The sequence below is a fragment of the Scophthalmus maximus genome, chromosome 20, assembly GCF_022379125.1.
Source record: "Scophthalmus maximus strain ysfricsl-2021 chromosome 20, ASM2237912v1, whole genome shotgun sequence".
NCBI lineage: Eukaryota > Metazoa > Chordata > Actinopteri > Pleuronectiformes > Scophthalmidae > Scophthalmus > Scophthalmus maximus.
In genome coordinates, this window is record NC_061534.1 from 15,595,553 (window position 1) to 15,614,054 (window position 18,502).

The 18,502-nt window shown below is 39.6% G+C and overlaps 1 protein-coding gene across 7 annotated transcripts; it reads right to left on the minus strand.

Moving 5' to 3' along the window:
* Positions 1-1,847: 1,847 nt before the first annotated feature.
* LOC118285247 (rhotekin-like) lies at positions 1,848-18,222 on the minus strand. Of its 7 annotated transcripts, none has more exons than XM_035608751.2 (13): positions 18,074-18,221; positions 16,392-16,591; positions 16,059-16,105; positions 15,912-15,965; positions 15,516-15,633; positions 15,046-15,291; positions 14,841-14,935; positions 14,553-14,647; positions 14,329-14,457; positions 12,887-13,049; positions 9,568-9,666; positions 6,805-6,871; positions 1,848-2,182 (listed from the first exon to the last, which is right to left on the minus strand). In XM_035608751.2, exons 1-13 carry the CDS (start codon positions 18,089-18,091, stop codon positions 2,176-2,178), a joined length of 1,338 nt encoding a protein of 445 aa, XP_035464644.1. In that variant the 5' UTR covers positions 18,092-18,221; the 3' UTR covers positions 1,848-2,175. The 7 variants fall into 7 exon arrangements, with proteins under 7 accessions (XP_035464644.1, XP_035464643.1, XP_035464646.1 ...); XM_035608750.2 differs by having other exon boundaries at positions 6,805-6,892; XM_035608753.2 differs by lacking the exon at positions 6,805-6,871.
* Positions 18,223-18,502: the final 280 nt, after the last annotated feature.

Consider the following 18,502-nt stretch of genomic DNA (forward strand, 5'->3'; position numbering starts at 1 on the left):
CCAACTAGTGGAGGAACCTGATGTTTGATATCAAGGATATGGAATATATGTTGAAAAGGCTTGCCATAGGAGTGTTGGTGCGTCATATGCGCACTTGTGCTGTGGTGAAGCGCGCAGTTGGTGTAGTGAAGGGCAGGTGATGAGCCTTAACACAGCTGGTGGTGAGCTGCTCCACACGCCAGAGAAGACATGTCAAATAATTTTAGCTGCATATTGAATAATATTGCAATGAACAAAGTTAAACTGATCCAGCACCAGCAGACGTGGTTATGGCACTGATTTCTTCATCCACATCAGTGACGGAGCCTTCACCTTGACCTCCTTGCAGTAATCGATCACCTCGCTGTGGCGAGTCATTTTCATATTGATGCATTTCCTCTTTATTTCAGTGACAGAGTGACTCACAGGTGACTCAGTATTAACATCTCTGCTTTAGTCTGTCACAAAACTCCTGCGCACGCTGCTAAAATATACTTTCATTTCTGGATATCTGAAACGTCTGCTGATGCTGGATCAGTTTACCTTCGTTCACTGCAATATTATACAATATGCAGCTTAATTATTTGATATGTCTTCTCTGGCGTGTGGAGCAGCTCACCACCAGCTGTGTTAAGGCTCATCACCTGCCCTTCACTACACCAACTGCGCGCTTCACCACGGCACAAGTGCGCATATGACGCACGAACGCTCCTGTCTCTTCCGTGGGTTGACCAGAGATGTCAGCAGAACTCAGTCTACAATCTCTTAACATTTTCATTTTTTCTCTTTAATGCCGTTTCATGAATGAACTCTTCCTGACATGGGACAGGAAGCGAAGCCTTATATGGTATTTTGGGGACATTGATTATGCTAATGTGCCCGCTCAAATAGGCACAGGTGACATTCATTTTGTTTACACACGTAATTTTCAAATTTTTCTGAAGACAGAAGCGTTTAAGGGGCAGTAAGCGATTCGAAAGCAATACCCTTTTTGTAAAAAATCTGCAAATATTTCCTCACAGTCCGCTAGCTGTGGGTTCTGTGTGTGCGCCAAAAAAAAATCTGGGTTTTCGGCTCAGCCCTGGCTCCGTAAATCGAAAACAATCAAATGGTTTGGGTCACACCGCAAAACACTGTGAGTGCAGTTTGTAAACATCACGTGCCGACACGTTCAGAGACGTGCTAGCGGGTGGCGCTGCAACTCAGGGCTTTTGGCCTAGTGGTTAGCACGTCGACAGAGGCAAGGCAGGCTAACTGCTTGGGGCCCCAAGGTCATAAGGGGGCCCCCGAGGGCTGACAAACTTGATTACTACAGCAGTGACAATGCGCAAAGTTTGCAATGAGAGTAGGAGACCCCCCCCCCCCCCCCCCGCCCCCCTGAGGGGGCCCCACCTGAGTGTATTTAAATGTCTTTTTCATGTCTGTGGACTAAACTGGAATCTTCATTAAGCTGTAAATATAAAAACCTTAGTAGCCATAATGCAGGCTCCAGCACACAAGTTTAATCATCTGCATTGGAACTATGTTAAATTCCATTGTCACTGAAATGTAAATATTAAACATGAATAGTTTTTAAATGGATAGATTATTTATAACATAATGGTGATGAACGCTGGTTCGAGGGGTCCCCTTTGAGTTTTGGCCTAGGGCCCCAACATACTTTAGAATCACTTCTGTGCGTCGATCTCCCATTCCCGAGGTCGGTGGTTCGTGGCCGGCCAGAACAGTAAAGTCATCAACAACAACAAAGAGGGAGACAAGCTTTCTCCAAAATCGCTTACTGCCCCTTTAAAACTGAAGCTGTGGTGTGGGTGAAATTAAGTGGAAAATATAATTACATTAATATACAGAATAAGGAGGCAATTGGAGAATGTGTCTGTGTTTCTTTAAATGTATAATATCAGAAGACAATGGTACAGTTGGAAATTTCTGGATTCATCAATGTACATACAGTCAGTTTTGGGTTGTGATTTAACACTCAGACTTACACTCATTCATTTTCCATTCGCTTTTCTACTAATACTGTGGGTTGGGTAACCAGTTGAAATGAAAATTAACTGATGTTACAGTAAGTCGAGATGCTTCCAGGGCAGAGTTTGAGATAGCACCATTCATGTCCATGCTTGCATCCTCGATCAGGCATGATAATCACACGGAGCAGCTTGTCACTCCTCCAGTGCAACTGCGGTCGGGTCATCAATAACTGTGAGAAATAAAACCAGAGAAAACTGTCGTACCAGCAAAAGAGGACAGTTTGACTAAAATAGCATCACATAAGCATTGCATCATCAGTTACCATCCATCTATCTACAGTATCATCTGTTTAGCAATGGCATTAACAAATGTCTCAGGTGATCTGATCACAAGTACACAGCCCTGAGTACAGGTGTGAACGCACCCACGACACATTGAGGACACATCTGAGATCTGATCCCTCAGTCCACATATAGAGCTGGTCTGGGACACGTGGCCACCTTCTTTTAGCAGTGTAAACGCAAATGTGACCCGGGCCACACTGAAGGACCGAACTACTCAGATGACGTCCTCTGACCTCCATGCTTTATAATGATCCAAAAATATTTCACACATTGATTTTTTTTGTGGCCATTGCCCCAATATGAACAGAGGCTCCCACATATTGATTTTAATTTATTCTTTTTCTGCTTCAAATGATAAATTCTTATTTCATTAAAGAAGCCAGGCGCGGAATATTCATTCGCTCCGACCCTCCATGCCTGTCTGTCTCTCTCTCTCTAACACACACACACAAGAGCATATCATACAAAGAAGTGAGCACCAATGACATGGAGACTTGAGATTGACTTTCCACTTGTAGACTTGAGATGGCTATCAATGCTAGGTACAAGATGTGTAACGAAGCAAGTATATTGGCATGGACATTGTTTTTCTCTCTCTCTCTCTCTCTCTCTCTCTCTCTCTCTCACACACACACACACACACGCACACACACGCACACACGTACGCACACACGTACTAGGACGGATTAAATAAAGCACATATCACATCTTCCTGGCATTTGAAACTATTCATGCTGGTATCCATCCACACATCAGCTCACACTGAGTTCGCCAATTTCTTATCTTAGCGTTGGTTGGTATGAGGATGTGGTTCCTTTTACAGGCATATGAGGTCATTCTTGCCAGGTTTCATTCACCTGACCTACTGACAGGAAATATTTATCAGATCCACTGCTTGTTTGTTTTTTTAAATATATTCCCAGTAAGAACACATTATAAGGTGTGAGGTTTTGCAGCTTGTGAAAGCCCTGTCAGACAACAGTATTAAAAGAAAAAGTTCATTCAGGATTTGTGCAAATAAATCATGACACAGAAAACACTACCAATCATCTTAAGTTAAATTCAAATGAATAAAAAAATCGATGGTTGTAAGTCGGTTTGGACAAAAATCGTCAGCAAAATTAATGTAACGTCAAGTGTAATGTAATCAATGCAGACACTGCATTCTTATTTTACAAGACTTAAGTGCAGCTTCTGATACAGAGGATGATGTTATCCTGATGTAGAGACTCCAGCATCGGTATACCTTATACAGCCTCATGGTGTGGCTTACAGGATACTCATCAGATCATAGACTGCTTTTTATTTAAGCTGGTAACAGTGTTTCTTATTTGCATTCAAAGTTACACAAAGCCACCATTGTAAAATCTGGACTATTTGACTTCTTAGCTTGTGACTTCACATATATCAACTATCACAGTCTCCAGCAAAACCTGTTCTCCAGGACATCAATTGACCAACCTCTGGCCTTCCTCTGCACACAAACCACCACACTCCTGAACAATATCTGTAGTATTTGACACTGAGGTACATTATGTACTGACCTAAACTTGTAACCCTGAGTGTTTGCCATTCTAAGTAGTCAAATTATCAGTTAGTGTGTGGTGACATAGCCCACATTGTATAAAAGGACCGGTATGTGTTTAGATCAAAGCAGTATATATCTTTCTGAGCTCCGATGTCATATTTTTAGCCATGTACCTGTCGACCTCAGCAGGTGCATGAAAGAACAATCTGTGACTCATGCCACTGTGAGTTATTGCTCTTTCCATGATAAAGAACAAACAGACAAAGCAAGAAGTTCTACCCAAGTATATAATTAGGACTTGATAATGAAGCCTGACTAACTCCAGAGCTGCACACAATGAGCAGTAAACCTCCCACAGTAATTCCACTGAAATTGAGCTGCAATTTCACTAAGCACTTAAGCAAGTTAATACAACTGCTGATATAAAACAGACTTAAACCAAGGATATGATTATAAAATAAATGGATATGGATTATAAAATACATTGATACGTAGAAGAGGTATGTAAAATATATAGACACAGTGAGATATTATCAGCAAGATTTTATCTCGTACATATTGCCTTTGCTGAGACATTATTTCCACTGAAATACTGCCAGAAAAATAAGCATGGCAAATTATTCATTGTTATTGAATGTCAAATGTGGGTGGGCATTTATTCACTCAACACCTTTTGTCAGTGCAGGTGAGTGAAATTCCAGCAGACTTTTTGTTCTTCTGAACAAGACTGTTGAAACATCAGCATTCGTTTTAATACCTCGGAAACAGAGGCACGTCCTACTTAGTGCTGCACTGCTTCTATTTTACCTTAGTTCACAGAGACAGTGCATGTTAATATACATTACTATAAACATCCAAGAATTTGTCTTAAGGCTAAACATTTCATTTGTAGTCCTTTGCCAGGTGTAAAGTTGGCAGCCTTAAATCATAAAGAAGTTTAAAACAATATTCATAATGTAAAACATGTCACTTGCATAAAAGCAGAACACATACAAGCATATTCAGAGAACTGAAATAGGAAGCTAAATTAAATAAATAAAATAAAATAAAAATAATGGCTTAACATACCAACAACTATCAGTTACAGAGCAGTTTGAGTTACAGAAGACATTGCAAAAAGAGACCGTTAACTTAAATCAAGCAACATGGCAATTTCAGAGCATGCAATTTGTATATTGACAGACATTTCTGAGATGGAGAGAGCATCCAAACTTGTGCTGAACGATTCAGTGACTCAGTGACTCTCTGATGTGTATTGGTACATGACTCCTTTTGTGTGCTGCTTGAATTGAAAAAGTTCATTATCTTAGAGGAATATTGCAGTTGATTTACTTACTTATTTTCTACTCTGACTTGTATTTTGTCTTCCCAACAAAGTATTTGAGTGGGTGAGTAGCCATACCTACAATTGATACATATTTGCATGTTTGATCAGATTTTCCCAGCTCAACTGTGTGTTACAGAGGTGAAAATTATAAAATTTCTTATCGACAGTTGCAATGGTTTGTTTGCATGATAAATCAAGTGGCCTCCAATTACTTGCTTGTGACCTAGTTAAACAGTAGTTTAGGTGCAATACGGTCATAGCATTCTTGTACATTCCAGTAGTCTAGACTTTCTTTTGAATCTGAAATTTACTAAGTTATACTTGATCCTTTTGCAACCCTTCTTAACTTTTGGAGGAGATCCTTGAATCAAGCACAATCCCCATGTATTTGAAATATTTGTATTTGTTGAATTACAAGTATATATGGCCCCAAATCTTTAGTACTTGTCTTTGTGCAATCACATGCTTGTGATTTTTGACATAATTGTTTTTGCCATTGCATTAGTTAAGGTAGAGTCTCTGTAATGCTGTGCACACATATTTGTGTCGTCAGCATACATTTAAGTCGCTTTGTTGGGAGTATACACATTGCATGTCAGTAAGATATGAACAAAATCCCTGTGGGATGCCAGTAGATAAGAGTGAGAGCAGTTGATTGATGGTTTTTGACTTTGACAAACTGAAATCAGTAAATGTCTCAGCATGGGTATCTAGGGAAACACTAAAAGTAGATAGATTTGAAAGAATAACAGCATGATTTACAATTTCAAACCTTTACCTAAAGTCAAAAAACACAGCCCAGACAACTTCACCCTTAACCAACAATGATTTAACCTTCTCTAAAAAAATGCAGTTAGCCATCTCTATAGAGTATTTGGTTCTAGATACAAACTGCACTGGTGCAGTGAAAATGTGCTATTTTTCAGGTGGAAAGCAACTCCACTTTAAACAATATTAAATACTGCCTGTGAGTAGGCCAAAATCTTATATCCGTAGTGGTCATTTCTAATCCAGATAACCGTATATATTGTTGCTCGTTTTATTGTTTTACTGTGTCTTTGAGATTTAAGTTGTAACAGTATCTATTATGTCCTTTCATCTTTGTGATACTTTGCCATATGGTTTTTTCATGGGCAAAAACATCTTGCAACATCTGAGTTTGGAAGAATATCTCTAATGCGAAAGGGTGGTTGAGCACCATCTAATGAAGGGGATGTTGGCTGCAGGGCTGCAGCCTCCAATTGAGTAATTGTAACTGCAGCCTCTATTGCAACTGAAATAGAGGCCAATATTTTATTGATTGGGCCTTTCAATCAGTAAAAATAATGATTGAAAGACTTGACAATTTTGACTGGGTCAATTGAAAGTTTGCAACTGATTTAATTCATGTTTAATTTGCCTTCCTATTTTGTGAAGCCTCTTTCCTTAATCTTTTGCCAAATTTTCTTGCTTTGCTAATCATGTTCTTTCTTCAACTAGCCGTGCCAAAAGTCCAATGCAAGCCTTATTGGATTGTCAAAACAAACAGGAATTACAGTAAGCTATGTGTTATGATGACAATATACAAACAGAAAGCTAATCCCTTAAACAAAATCCTGCAGAAGCCAAAATGAAAAATGTGAAAGAAAAGTGCTATGTGAGAGAATGCCTGCCTTTCCTTGTAGTAGGAAGAGAGCAAATTGCGGATCACTACAGATAAATCCGGAACCACATGACCCTCTATGGGAGAGGAAGGTGTAACTTAAAAAAGGGAAAACAGGAAAAATGGGAGCAGACTTAAATTACTTCAATTTATTGTTTAAAACATAACAGAATCTAGATCAAATATTTCAAACATTTCCCATGAAGCTTAGAATGTCAAAGTTGATGATTGATAATGGGGAATTCTGAGAAACACTGTTACTTCCTTTACAACATTATCTTGCCCTCTCTTCCTTCTGAGTTTTGTGTCTTGCAATGCTATCTATGAAAAAAAAAAATTTCACTCAACAAAGCCATATTTTAGGTAAACAGATATTTCTTCTCCTTGGTTGCAATTATATAGCATAGCTAATTCAGCTCTGATTTATTTCGGTTTCTGATTAGAATAGCTGACATGTTTTTGTAGGAATATTTTCACATCAACAGAATCTGACTTGTTGTCCCAGGTCATTCTTGAGCAGCGTCATATACCTGTTTTAGATCCTGTGATTTGCCCTAACCAGTCTGTCTACTTTCACGGGAGGCAACACTCTAGCTTTTGGCAGATGAACACGAAGTCTGTACAAATGAGGCGTCGTGTTTTATGTTTTCATTATATTGTAAGATAAGCATAGATGGATGTAAGTTGACCTTGACATTTTTGATACATGCATCCAAGGCAGCTTTTAGTTTTCTTTCATTTCCACATGATAACATGATGAAATCAAATAGCAGACTCATAAAACTTGCTTAGTTCTATAATCACAGTGAAGATTAAGTCTGAAGTATAAGGTTATAGTCATTGCTGGTACATGAAAGGGGTCAATAGTAAATGGACTGGTAAACGGACTGTATTTATATAGCGCTTTTCTAGTTATATAGACCACTCAAAGCGCTTTACAGGAAAGTCACATTCACCCATTCGCACACAGCGCTGCTATTTACCGCGCATTTTTCTGTCACATTCATACACTGTTGGAAGAGCCGTCAGAGGCAAGTTAGGGTTAAGTGACTTGCCCAAGGACACAATGGCATGTGGATTGGCGGAAGCTGGGATCGAACCGCCAACCTTCGTCCTGAGCCACAGCTGCCCTAGTAGTGACGACTCTGAAGAAAACCATCCGTTGACTCTGTATTTCCCGGCAGCTCTAAGTGGGTAGTTTACTTCACATCCTTGGTGGGTTTCTCCAGCCTGCAACTTTGCTATTACAATTCAATCACTGCTCTAAGTGAGAAATGTTTCAGCAAAAAAGCTCTAAAAATCTACATTGCACTGCTCAGCTCCTAACTGCAGACACAAAGTAAGCAAATAGTTGGTGAACATAGGTTTTCTTTGGTGTTTAAGCTTAAATCCATACATTTCCTTCAGGAGTTGGTGAAGAAGAAAAAAAAACAGCTAATGGGAGAGAGAATGGTGTGCACTGAAAACACTTTTTGTGGATGCAAAAACACCAACATGGCGCTGGTCAAAATGTGAAACTCGATGCTTCAAAACGGCAGTTCACAAACCAACGGGTGACATCACGTCAGTTGCCACTTGGTCTACACACACTAGGGGCACTTTTTCATGTGATAAATTCACATGTCAATACATTTCTTGTAAATGTTGTTTTTATAATCATTACTTTTGCACACAATTGAATATTACGAAAAGGAAAAAGGAGGCAGATTTTTCTGAGCTCGGTGGGACAATCATGGTATGTGATGGTGGAGCTTCAGCTCCTGTATGATCCTATGGAACTCTCCCTTTCTTTCTCAACCTGGTATAATAGGAAATCTCTTCTTTTGTCAAGAGAGGAGAAGGTCAAGATAATCATCACTGGACAATACAATCACTTTTGCTGAAGAATAACCTGCTGCAAATCTATTCAAACTTCATTGAAAAGGTGTTGCAGTTTTTGCAAATTCATGTCGCTGTCAGTATGCATATTTGTGATTCCAAATATGTGTTGGTAAGTATTTCCATGTGGTTGGTTAGCCGCCTTTTGGAAACCAAGTTGCTTTGGAGCCAAACAAGACCATAACCGTCCTACAAGGTAAGCCACATATTATTATCCTTGCCATGTTGACAAAGGTCTTGTATGACTGCCACTGAAAGGGCACGATTTCATGGGACGTTCCCATGGGCCGTATCAGTGAGGAGGGACAAAAACTTCAGCTCTGTTCAGGTTGGAGGACTTGTTGGTAAAATGCCAACTATTTAGAGCTGTAACAGTCAAATGATTACTAAATAAATCGCCAAATATTTTGATCAATCGGTTTAAGTAGTTTTAAGTTTCTTTGATTTTAGCTTCTTAAATGTGAATATTTTCTGGTTTCTTTGCTCTTCTGCGACAGCAAACTAAATATCTTTGGAGGGTGGACAAAACAAAACATTGTGTTGGGGTTTGGGAAACACGATCAACATTTTTCACAAAATAACAATATTTTATGGACCAAACAACTAATCTATGAATCGAGAAAATCTTCGACAGATTAATCGAGTATGAAAATAATCGTTAGTTGCAGAACTACAACTATTTGCTGAGAAGTTCAGCACATTAACTTTAGTTAAGTGACAATATGCTGTGTTTACAACATATGTCAGTTGGAGCCCTGAATGAAAAAAAATCATGTGAATGTCACACAAATAAAAGTCGACCAGTCAAAGTACTTTAACATTTCATTTGAGTTAAATCACTGGGAGGTATCAGTGTGAGTATATGCCAGGTCTCACTTTGCTTTCGTTACACTACCTATTTCATGGTATAGCGATCCCTGCTTCACTGCAATGGATTTCCTGGGGCTCTGCATTTCAATCTTCATGAGGTGATGACAACACTGCTTCCACTGGCCTGCAACAAATAGTACAGTATGAGAGGTATGAAATTAGAAGAATTGCGAACATTTTCTTGGCAGAAATTGATTGACCCTCTGCTTCTGTATTTAACCTGCCACGTTCTGTTTCAAGAATTTGCAAGCTGGCGGAATCTTAATAGCGAGGAAAGTCACGACTGTCAGGAGGTTTGGCAGGAGGCTAAGACAAGACTTAGTAAAAGTAAAGTAAAAAGTGGACTCAATAATTTGTTCCACAATGCAGACTTATTGTTGGAGACACAAGCAAAAACAGTAAAATAAGTTCAATTTTTACTCTTACAAACCTGAGAGAGAGATTTAGCCATAGTTTATTATTGTTTTAGGTGTGTGCAGTAAATACGAATTACCCAACAGTCTTTTGGATTTATGAAGTTGGCTCAACAACACTGAGACATCTGCAACTAGTGTCAAACTAACTGTTTCTTTGATCATGATACAAGAACTATAAAGACCAATTCGGGGCCCAAAGAGCTAAAGGCACCGCAAATTGAAATAAAAACAACACAACCGAATATAGAAACACATTGTATCATGGTCTACAACCACATTCCCAAAAAGGCTGGAACGCTCTGTAAAATGTAGATAAAATTTGATGATTTGCAAAACATTGAAAACCCATATTGAATTGAAAACAGCACAAAGACGACATATCAAACAGAATGACAGAATATGAAACAGAAAAATATTTTTTGTCAAAGTGACACTCATTTTGAGTTAGGTGTGAGCAGCACATTTGAAGTAGAAAGTTAAAGAAATAATTGTCTGTTCTTCTGATCGGATTTTCATAAATATGCCCAATGATAAATGTTCGACTAATATTGCCAATTCTCTAAATTAACATGTCCTTCACCTTCCTCCCTAAATCTTGCATGTCTGCTACAGAGGTTCCTTTTTTTTTAGTTTAGTCATGGCTGCCAGGCAGGTGGATGATTGTATGTCTGTCAACAGGCTGACAGTATGCGGAGCAATTCAAAGTTCATTGCAATGACTCGAATATATCTTTATCTTATTGCTTGTCTTATTCAGTGTATTCACTGTGCTGAATTACTATATAGTCATGTACAATGCAATTATTGAAAGAGAACGTTGGCCGTGCTGCAAACACAACCAAACAGACAAAGGTGTCAAACAGATGTCCACACAAGTGTTTCCAGGGGACACAAACATGTAAGGCACCTGCTTGAATACTTTTGTCATTCAATGCCAAAGATTTTCAAACTTGAGTTGAACAAACCAATTGCCACATTTTGCGTGAATGCACTGGAGAAATCTACTATATACTCTGTTTGTCTCAAAGTGGCCCAGGAACTTGTAGCACTGATGTAATGTACAATATTATAAGACTAAAGCGTCGGAGTCGGACTGTCGTAAACCAAGGCAGTAGGAAAAATGTTTGGACTACGTATGAAAATTGTGTTTGGCTGGCATTATCTTAGAAGTTGGAAAGGCCATTCCCCTAAAAGGGGCAGTATGCGATTCTAAAGTGATACATGTTTTGCAAAAATCCGCGCATATTTCCTCACCGTCCGTTAGCTTTCGGTTCTGTGTGCGTGCAAGGTTTTCGGCGCAGCCCAGGCTCCGTAAATCGATAAAAACAAAACAGATAGTGTGGGATCACACCACATAACACTGCGAGTGCAGTTTGTAAACATCACTCGTCGACACCTTAAGAGACCTGCATGGCCATGCAACTCTGAGGTTTTTGGCCTAGTGTTTTTTTGCGCGTCGGGCTCCCATACTCGAGGTCCCGGGTTTGCAGCGCGGCCAGAGCAGGAAAATCACATCAACAACAAAGAGAGAGACAAGCTCTCTCCGAAATCGGTTACTGCCCCTTTAACAAAACAATTGCCACAATTTTGCGTGATTGCATTTGAGAAACCTACTTTATCCTCTGTATGGCTCAAAGTGGCCTAGGAACTTGTAGCATCGTTGCAATGTACAATATTATAAGACTAAAACGTCTGACTGTCGTAAACCAAGGCTGTACGAAATATGTGGAGGGATGGATGGAGGGACGGCTGTAAATGTAAATGGCCTCTATAGTTTCTTGCTTACTCGCCGAGAGCTGGATGAGAAGACTGAGAAGTTACTACAAGCAGTCAATTGACTTAGCTTAGCATAAAAAATGGATTCTGACTCTTTCCAAGCTTGACCATTGAGTTCCTGGAGTCTCCACTGGTTGGCAATTGGCAACCACCAAGATTACAATTGTACTGGCTGCCAATGTGGCCAGTCAAAAAAACAACAAGACAACTTGTCAATTTGACACCTATTATGATATTGTACCAAGTAAACAAACAAGACATCTGTTCTTATAGGCAGAGTTTGTTATCTTCATTCATGCTTGCAGTTTCCTCATGTTTCCAGGCTTTAATCTAAGCTAAGCTAATTGGCTGCTGGTTATAACTTCATATTTGATAGACAGATATGAAAGTGGTATCAATCTTCTCAGCTAATACTTGTGAAGTAAGCAAATACATATGTGTCTCAAAATGTGTTGACTCCAAATCTCTGACTTAACTGACACAACGTGAGCATTACTGGTTTCACAAAAGTCGTATTTATTGCAGAGACTGCCATTATCCGACAGGTTATGTTTTCAGCCTTCTTCGCTCTTCTTCTGTCTGTCTTTTTGTTGATCATCAAGGTATCTTAAAAACCTGCCCTTAAAAAACCCTTTTAGTGAAATGTGGTGGTAGTTCAGGCCACCAGAACAAGTGTCGAGACTGTAAAGTGTTGTGTGCTTCCGGCGCAGATGTTGATCAAGGAGTAAATCTGTGAAGTCATTAACTCTTGCACTTTATGTATATATTTCAACTAAGTAAGTAAATAAGATCCAGTGCCAAACTAAAGCTGGCTTGTGATAATACAGGATTGTGTAACCGTGGCAGATGTTTGAACTCTTAAGGCTCTTGAGTGTCTCTTTTGTGTGCACATTTGTCAGTACAAAGAATATTGTGCTTATTCTAATTAACTGTGACACCAAAGCAAAACATTTCTTCCTTGGCCCACATCCTAAATTCCCACATCATTTAATATAAAGGACATTAAGTCAAATGAAGCTACCCTAGGTCACACAGAAAATGAAAACCTGCCTAGCTGAAAAGTAGTCTAAGTGTCGAAGGGGAATATTCAAATATGCAGGTGGCAGAGAGAGGACGGTATAGGTATTGTTGATAATAAACAACCAGGCCTCACTTATGTTAAAGATCTGCTGCCAGAGGGCTTCATTCCAGCGCTGCGTGTCTTCAGGTATGTGCAAAGTCAGTGTGTAGGATACATCCTCTCCATGACACTGTGTGCTGATGTAGAGTCTCTGAGAATGGATGGCATCTCTCTCGAACGCACAGAGAAGGGTATCCTGACCGAGAAAGGATAGGAAAGAAAACACAAATATGCAACAAGTATCAGTGTGAGTCAGTGTAGTGACATCCACATAGTTAAGACATTACAGCACATGCAGCCTCAAAGCTACAGTTAGCCCGCAGGACATCAATTTGACATGATCATTGACAGAATAATCCAACAGCTTTAAATGCACATTAACAGAAGCTGACAACAACTATATCAGTGGTAGAAGTACATTTGAATATGACCCTACTCTTTGGTACATTTTACTTTCTAACCGCTTTTCATATTCTACCTAATACAACATCGGTACATTTAATAAAAATGAAATAAATAAAGGTAGATTGATCACGGGAGTTGAGCAGTGTGCTGTCTATCTGCAATCATCTCCTGCAAAGTGTCTCATTATCTGTGCCGTGTGATTTCAGATTAAAAGTCAGTTCACATGAAATCAGTACATCAATTGTTCAATATGTTCAACAGTTTCAAATGCTGTGTTCCCAGCAGATGGAATGAGCTTTAAAAAAACCCACGTAGAACTAAAACTTTTGCGCTCTGAACAACTCGATAAAACATCTCAAACGTGACATGTGGAGTATGGGAAATACTGGTTGAATCTATTATAATGCATTGTATTTTAGAAGTTGATCAAATGTTTGTCATGCAATTGTCTGACTATAATATTGGTTTTGTTGTGTGTATTAAACCGAAAGAATAAAGTTATTAACTTCATTAAAGTTGCGTGATGGTCCAAGATTTGGCACGTTGCAGTATTTACAACTGTCGCCTCACAGCAAGGTTTGACCAGCCATCATTGCACTCTGCACCATTGCACTAGTGCCTTCCTATAACTTAAATTTTCTTTACTAATAAATGAATATACATATATATATATATATATATATATATATATATATATATATATATATATATATATATATATATATATATATATATATACATATATATATATATATAATTTTCTATATATGTTTATATCTGTACATATAGTAGCTACATTTTTATACACTCATAAGTACACTGTGAGACCACAGTCAAATTCCTTGTTACCCATGCTTGGACAATAAAGCTGTTTCTGTTTCTTGTGACTTTTTTATACTAATATAATATGTCTAACAGGGTGTGACATGGTTTAAAGTGCATGAACAATATGTTCGAATCTTAAGATTACAACTGGCTGTCTCTCCGAGGAAATGATTTCATTCATTCACAAGTGCACTCTGGTGGCCTCAGCGTGTTATTCTCATTATTCATGCCAGCTCAGAACCAACCTTTTTGATGGGGATTACAAGTAATGGCTCGTCCTCGGACTCCACGTCTTCTTGACTCTCATAGCAGAGCAGACTTTGTCCCCTGAGGATGCCGTAGACATTCTCCCAGCAATCGAGGTCCTCTCCAAGCTGAACGAGAGAGCTGAGAGTAAAGTTATACTGCCGATTGAGTGTGTGAGGGAAAAAAACACGAGGCTGGGAAAAAGATATGAAAATCTAGTCACCTTGACCTCGAGTTGACCACTTATGACTGGCTGAATCATGCACAGAGGCTGAGCAACTAAGCGGCAGCACATATTTCCATAGAGAGGCAGCCACTCTGGGAGACAAAAGAGATTAAGGATGAATTTTCAGGAGGAGAGGGGAAGAGAGGAGACAAGGAGAGTAACCAATGGGGGAAGAGAGACGAGAAGTGAAGAACAGAGGAGATAAGGAAGTGAGATGAAGGAAACAAGAAAATAAAAAAAGCAGTTGAGAGTAGAAGGAAGGAAAGGAGAGGATCTGTAACTCACCTGCTGCTGCCAGTGACAAATCATGTGTCTTGAAACCTTCCTGCACATGTTCCACTGTCAGAGTTGCGTGAGCCACCAAGTTGTACTTTGGCCCCCTTCAGACAGAAAGCAGTGGGCAAAATCAAATGGACTTTTCTCTGACAGAGTCACCCGTAACATATTCTCCTCTTAATGTGTGTTGAAGGGAGAAACTGTCACCCCTCACAGTGCGGACAGATGAGGGGGTGCAGGCGGGGACACACTTCCTGGTCCCGCGTCTTCTCCACTGGAGACATATCCACAGATGGCTGCAGACTCGAAGGCAGCACGGATCTTCTTCCCCGAGGAGCCCCCCAAAGAGCCCCCCAGACGACTCACTCTCCTGGGTCCTAGAGCCCCTGGGGAGAAATCCTCCACCACACAACTGCTGTACAGCTCGACGCGCAGATGGAAGCCTGGATCTACCTCATTGCTACACACACACACACACACACACACACACACACACACACACACACACACACACACACACACACACACACACACACACACACACACACACACACACACACACACACACACACACACACACACACACACACACACACACACACGTACTAGGACGGATTAAAATGTCTTTAAAATTGCAACAGACAAAAATGAAAGTGTAAAAGGCTTACAGTTGAGTTCACATACAATATGACGGTGTCTTCAAAACAGATGTCAGTCAAAGTCCTGTCCACCATCACCAGGCCGGTGTCGTAGATCTCTGTGTCACACTGAAGCAGGCAGAACACGGCACAACGATGTAGCTCTGCGGGCAAAAGGAAATAGTACAAACTGGCATTGATCCTAAAGATCTTTATATATATATATATATATATATATATATATATATATGTTTGTTTGTTTTCCCTTTAATGATTTAAATCCGTGGAAGTCAGGGTGTAGATAACAACTTGACATAAACATTCATAATATACAGCAAAAGGGACTTAAAAAAAGTAGTCAGTGTTAAACTCTTTATAGCAATTGCTGTCATCTTGAAGACATTCACAACAATCCGTTCCCATTCACACTATTCCAACTCACCCCCTTTGTTTTTGAAGTATTCTGAGTCTTTCCACATGAGAGGGATTCGCAGGTCTACAGAGTGCAAGTTGTAGTTAAGAGATAATAATTCCGTTTCAGGTATGTCCATAAATTTGTGGCAGGATGGGTTTTTTTGCCGACACTCACCTGAAAGGGCTACCTTTCCCTTACATGGCACTGTATCTTCTGATGGCCTGCAGTCGGAGACATAGATCATTACACACAAACACACATGTAAACTCTGCGTGCATGTGTGTACTGTCAGTATCACATGTAAATCATAGGCACACTATTTAAGGAAATCCTCGCATCTTAACAAATGTCTGACCTCTAGTGGCCGGTCGCAGTCATGGCAATGTCCAAAATCACATCCTCTGCACTTACTCTCTGCCCCGTTTCTGTGAGTAACATTCCTTTACATCTGTCTCCACTGATCTGTTATCTATTGATCCGTACACACAGTGTTGTGAGCCATCTGACCTGCGTCCCGCTCTCTGTAGGATTTGAGCGTTCCTCATCTTCTGCAGTTGGCTGAGCAGTGCCAGGATGCGGGCATTGCAGGTAAGCAGGGTCTTTGATGCCTCGAGGGCCTGTGCTCTCTGAGAACAGGCTGCCAGCAGCTTACTGGCCCCTTCCCGCATCCGCACCTCCCTCTCAATCTGCTTCAGTACCTCTTTGTCCTGCCCAAGATAAGTTGGGAAGAACATTATTTTTTTACTCATTTTCTTTTGACAAAACAGGAAGGAAGAAAAACAGCACAGAATGTTTGGAGGATTGCACTGAGAATTATCTGGCTTCCAGGACCCAAAGTGTAAAATCGTAGCCCTGGTCAGCTAATCAGTTGGTCAATCGCTCTGGCCCAGGCTGAAACATTTTCAAAGAGTCTTGGATTGATTGGCAGGAAAGTTAAACCACGCTGAGCCAGGGCCATTACATAAGAAGAATCCAGAACTGGCGAGGGGTAACATTAGTGTACACTGCACTGAGTTAAGTTCCTACGTCACATTAATCCCTTGATACAGTCGAGCCGTCAAGGCAATGAGACTAAACTGATTTCTTGCGAGTTGGTTCGACCAGAAAATCAATGAGATCGTGTCACCTTAGAAAATAGGGGGGGGGGGAAATTAACAAGACAGAATGTGGAGTGATGGAAAAACTACTCCTAAGTCCATGTGCATTGTGTAAAATGTCTTTCTTGATAATCCATTTAGTTTTTGCCAACAAGCTATGACTCTGAACATTAAACCTTCACATGAAACAGCCTCAACATCAACGTTATGTAAGATTTGTTTCACCACGGTCAGTCTCTGTCTGTACCGTATATTTGGACACAGCATTCCATGCATTAAAGAGCCATACAGTCCATGTTTGGAGAAGTACCGCTTTAGGGATCAGAGCGTCGTTACATAATTAAGTAATTTATTCTGATCTTTGACAGAATGTTGTGATTTTGTTATGAATGGTTCCAAAATTATTATATAACCTGTACATTACTTTAGAGCTGCAAGAGTAAATCGGTTAATCGATTAGTAATCGATTAGTAAAGGAATGGTCAACTATTTTAATAATCAAATAATCGGTTCAAGTAGTTTTTATGAAATTCTCTGATTTCAGCTTCTTAAATGTGAATATTTTAGTAAATATATTTAGTAAACTAAATATCTTTGGTGTGTAATATAAACACGATGAACATTTTCCCCCATTTTATGGACCAAGCAACTAATCGAGAAAAAAATCGACAGATTAATTGATTACGAAAATAATTGTTAGTTGCAGCCCTACTTCACTTGACAGACTTCGAAATATAGATATTTTAATGGCTCATTTGTTTATTTCCATTTTTGTAATAGTGACGCAAATTAATTGGTGGTTATCTGTTATAAAATGTTTTATTTATATAAGATTAGTTTTCTTACAGAAACAGAGGATGTATTTTAAATGGAATCCATAGATGGAAACATGTTAAATGTTAAGATTCTTTTTCTGACATGTAAAACAAAAGGGCGCCTTTTAAAATTTTGTTTAAATAATAGGTTATATCTAAAGCCTAGCTTTAATGAAAATATAACAACAACATACTCTATACTGGACCGCAATACTTAGAATTATTAATAATGTAATTAAAAAATGCAATGCAAATAGTTTGAGTTCCTTTCACTGACCTTGGTGTTTTCATTCATGTTCCTTCTCCACTGGGCCTCAGAGGTCTGCTCCAGTCCCTCTGCAGTTGGCAGGCAGCGCAGTGAGCGGACTGACTAATCCTACAGCTGACTACGAGTGTTGAGTGGACCTGTAGACAGAGCAGTTAGTTACTCAACACAGATCAAAAATGGCCTTAAGTTCACTACAAGACGTTCCAGCATGTGGGATTAGGAGAGTGAAACTCTTAGTGCTGTAGTCCAGCAGCTCCATCACAGAAAACGTTTAATACACAGTGAATCACACACAGCACTCCATTAAAAAAAAGTGCAGATTGACGCAGTGAGATGTGTTCAAACTAATTTCTGAGGTCATGAGGTGTGAATTGGATTACATTATTGTTAGGTGCGATACCTCATAGTGCCTCGGAGTGTAAATCCCTTCTGTGGTGA

What these genes read in the sequence shown, in the direction of transcription:
- LOC118285247 (XM_035608748.2), bottom strand. An exon ending in CCCCCTCATCTGTCCGCACT is followed by an intron (nt 14,936 to 15,045) that starts GTGAGGGGTGAC and finishes TTCTGTCTGAAG; the next exon opens with GGGGCCAAAGTACAACTTGG. An exon ending in ATCGCTATACCATGAAATAG is followed by an intron (nt 8,036 to 9,567) that starts GTAGTGTAACGA and finishes GAATTGTAATAG; the next exon opens with CAAAGTTGCAGGCTGGAGAA.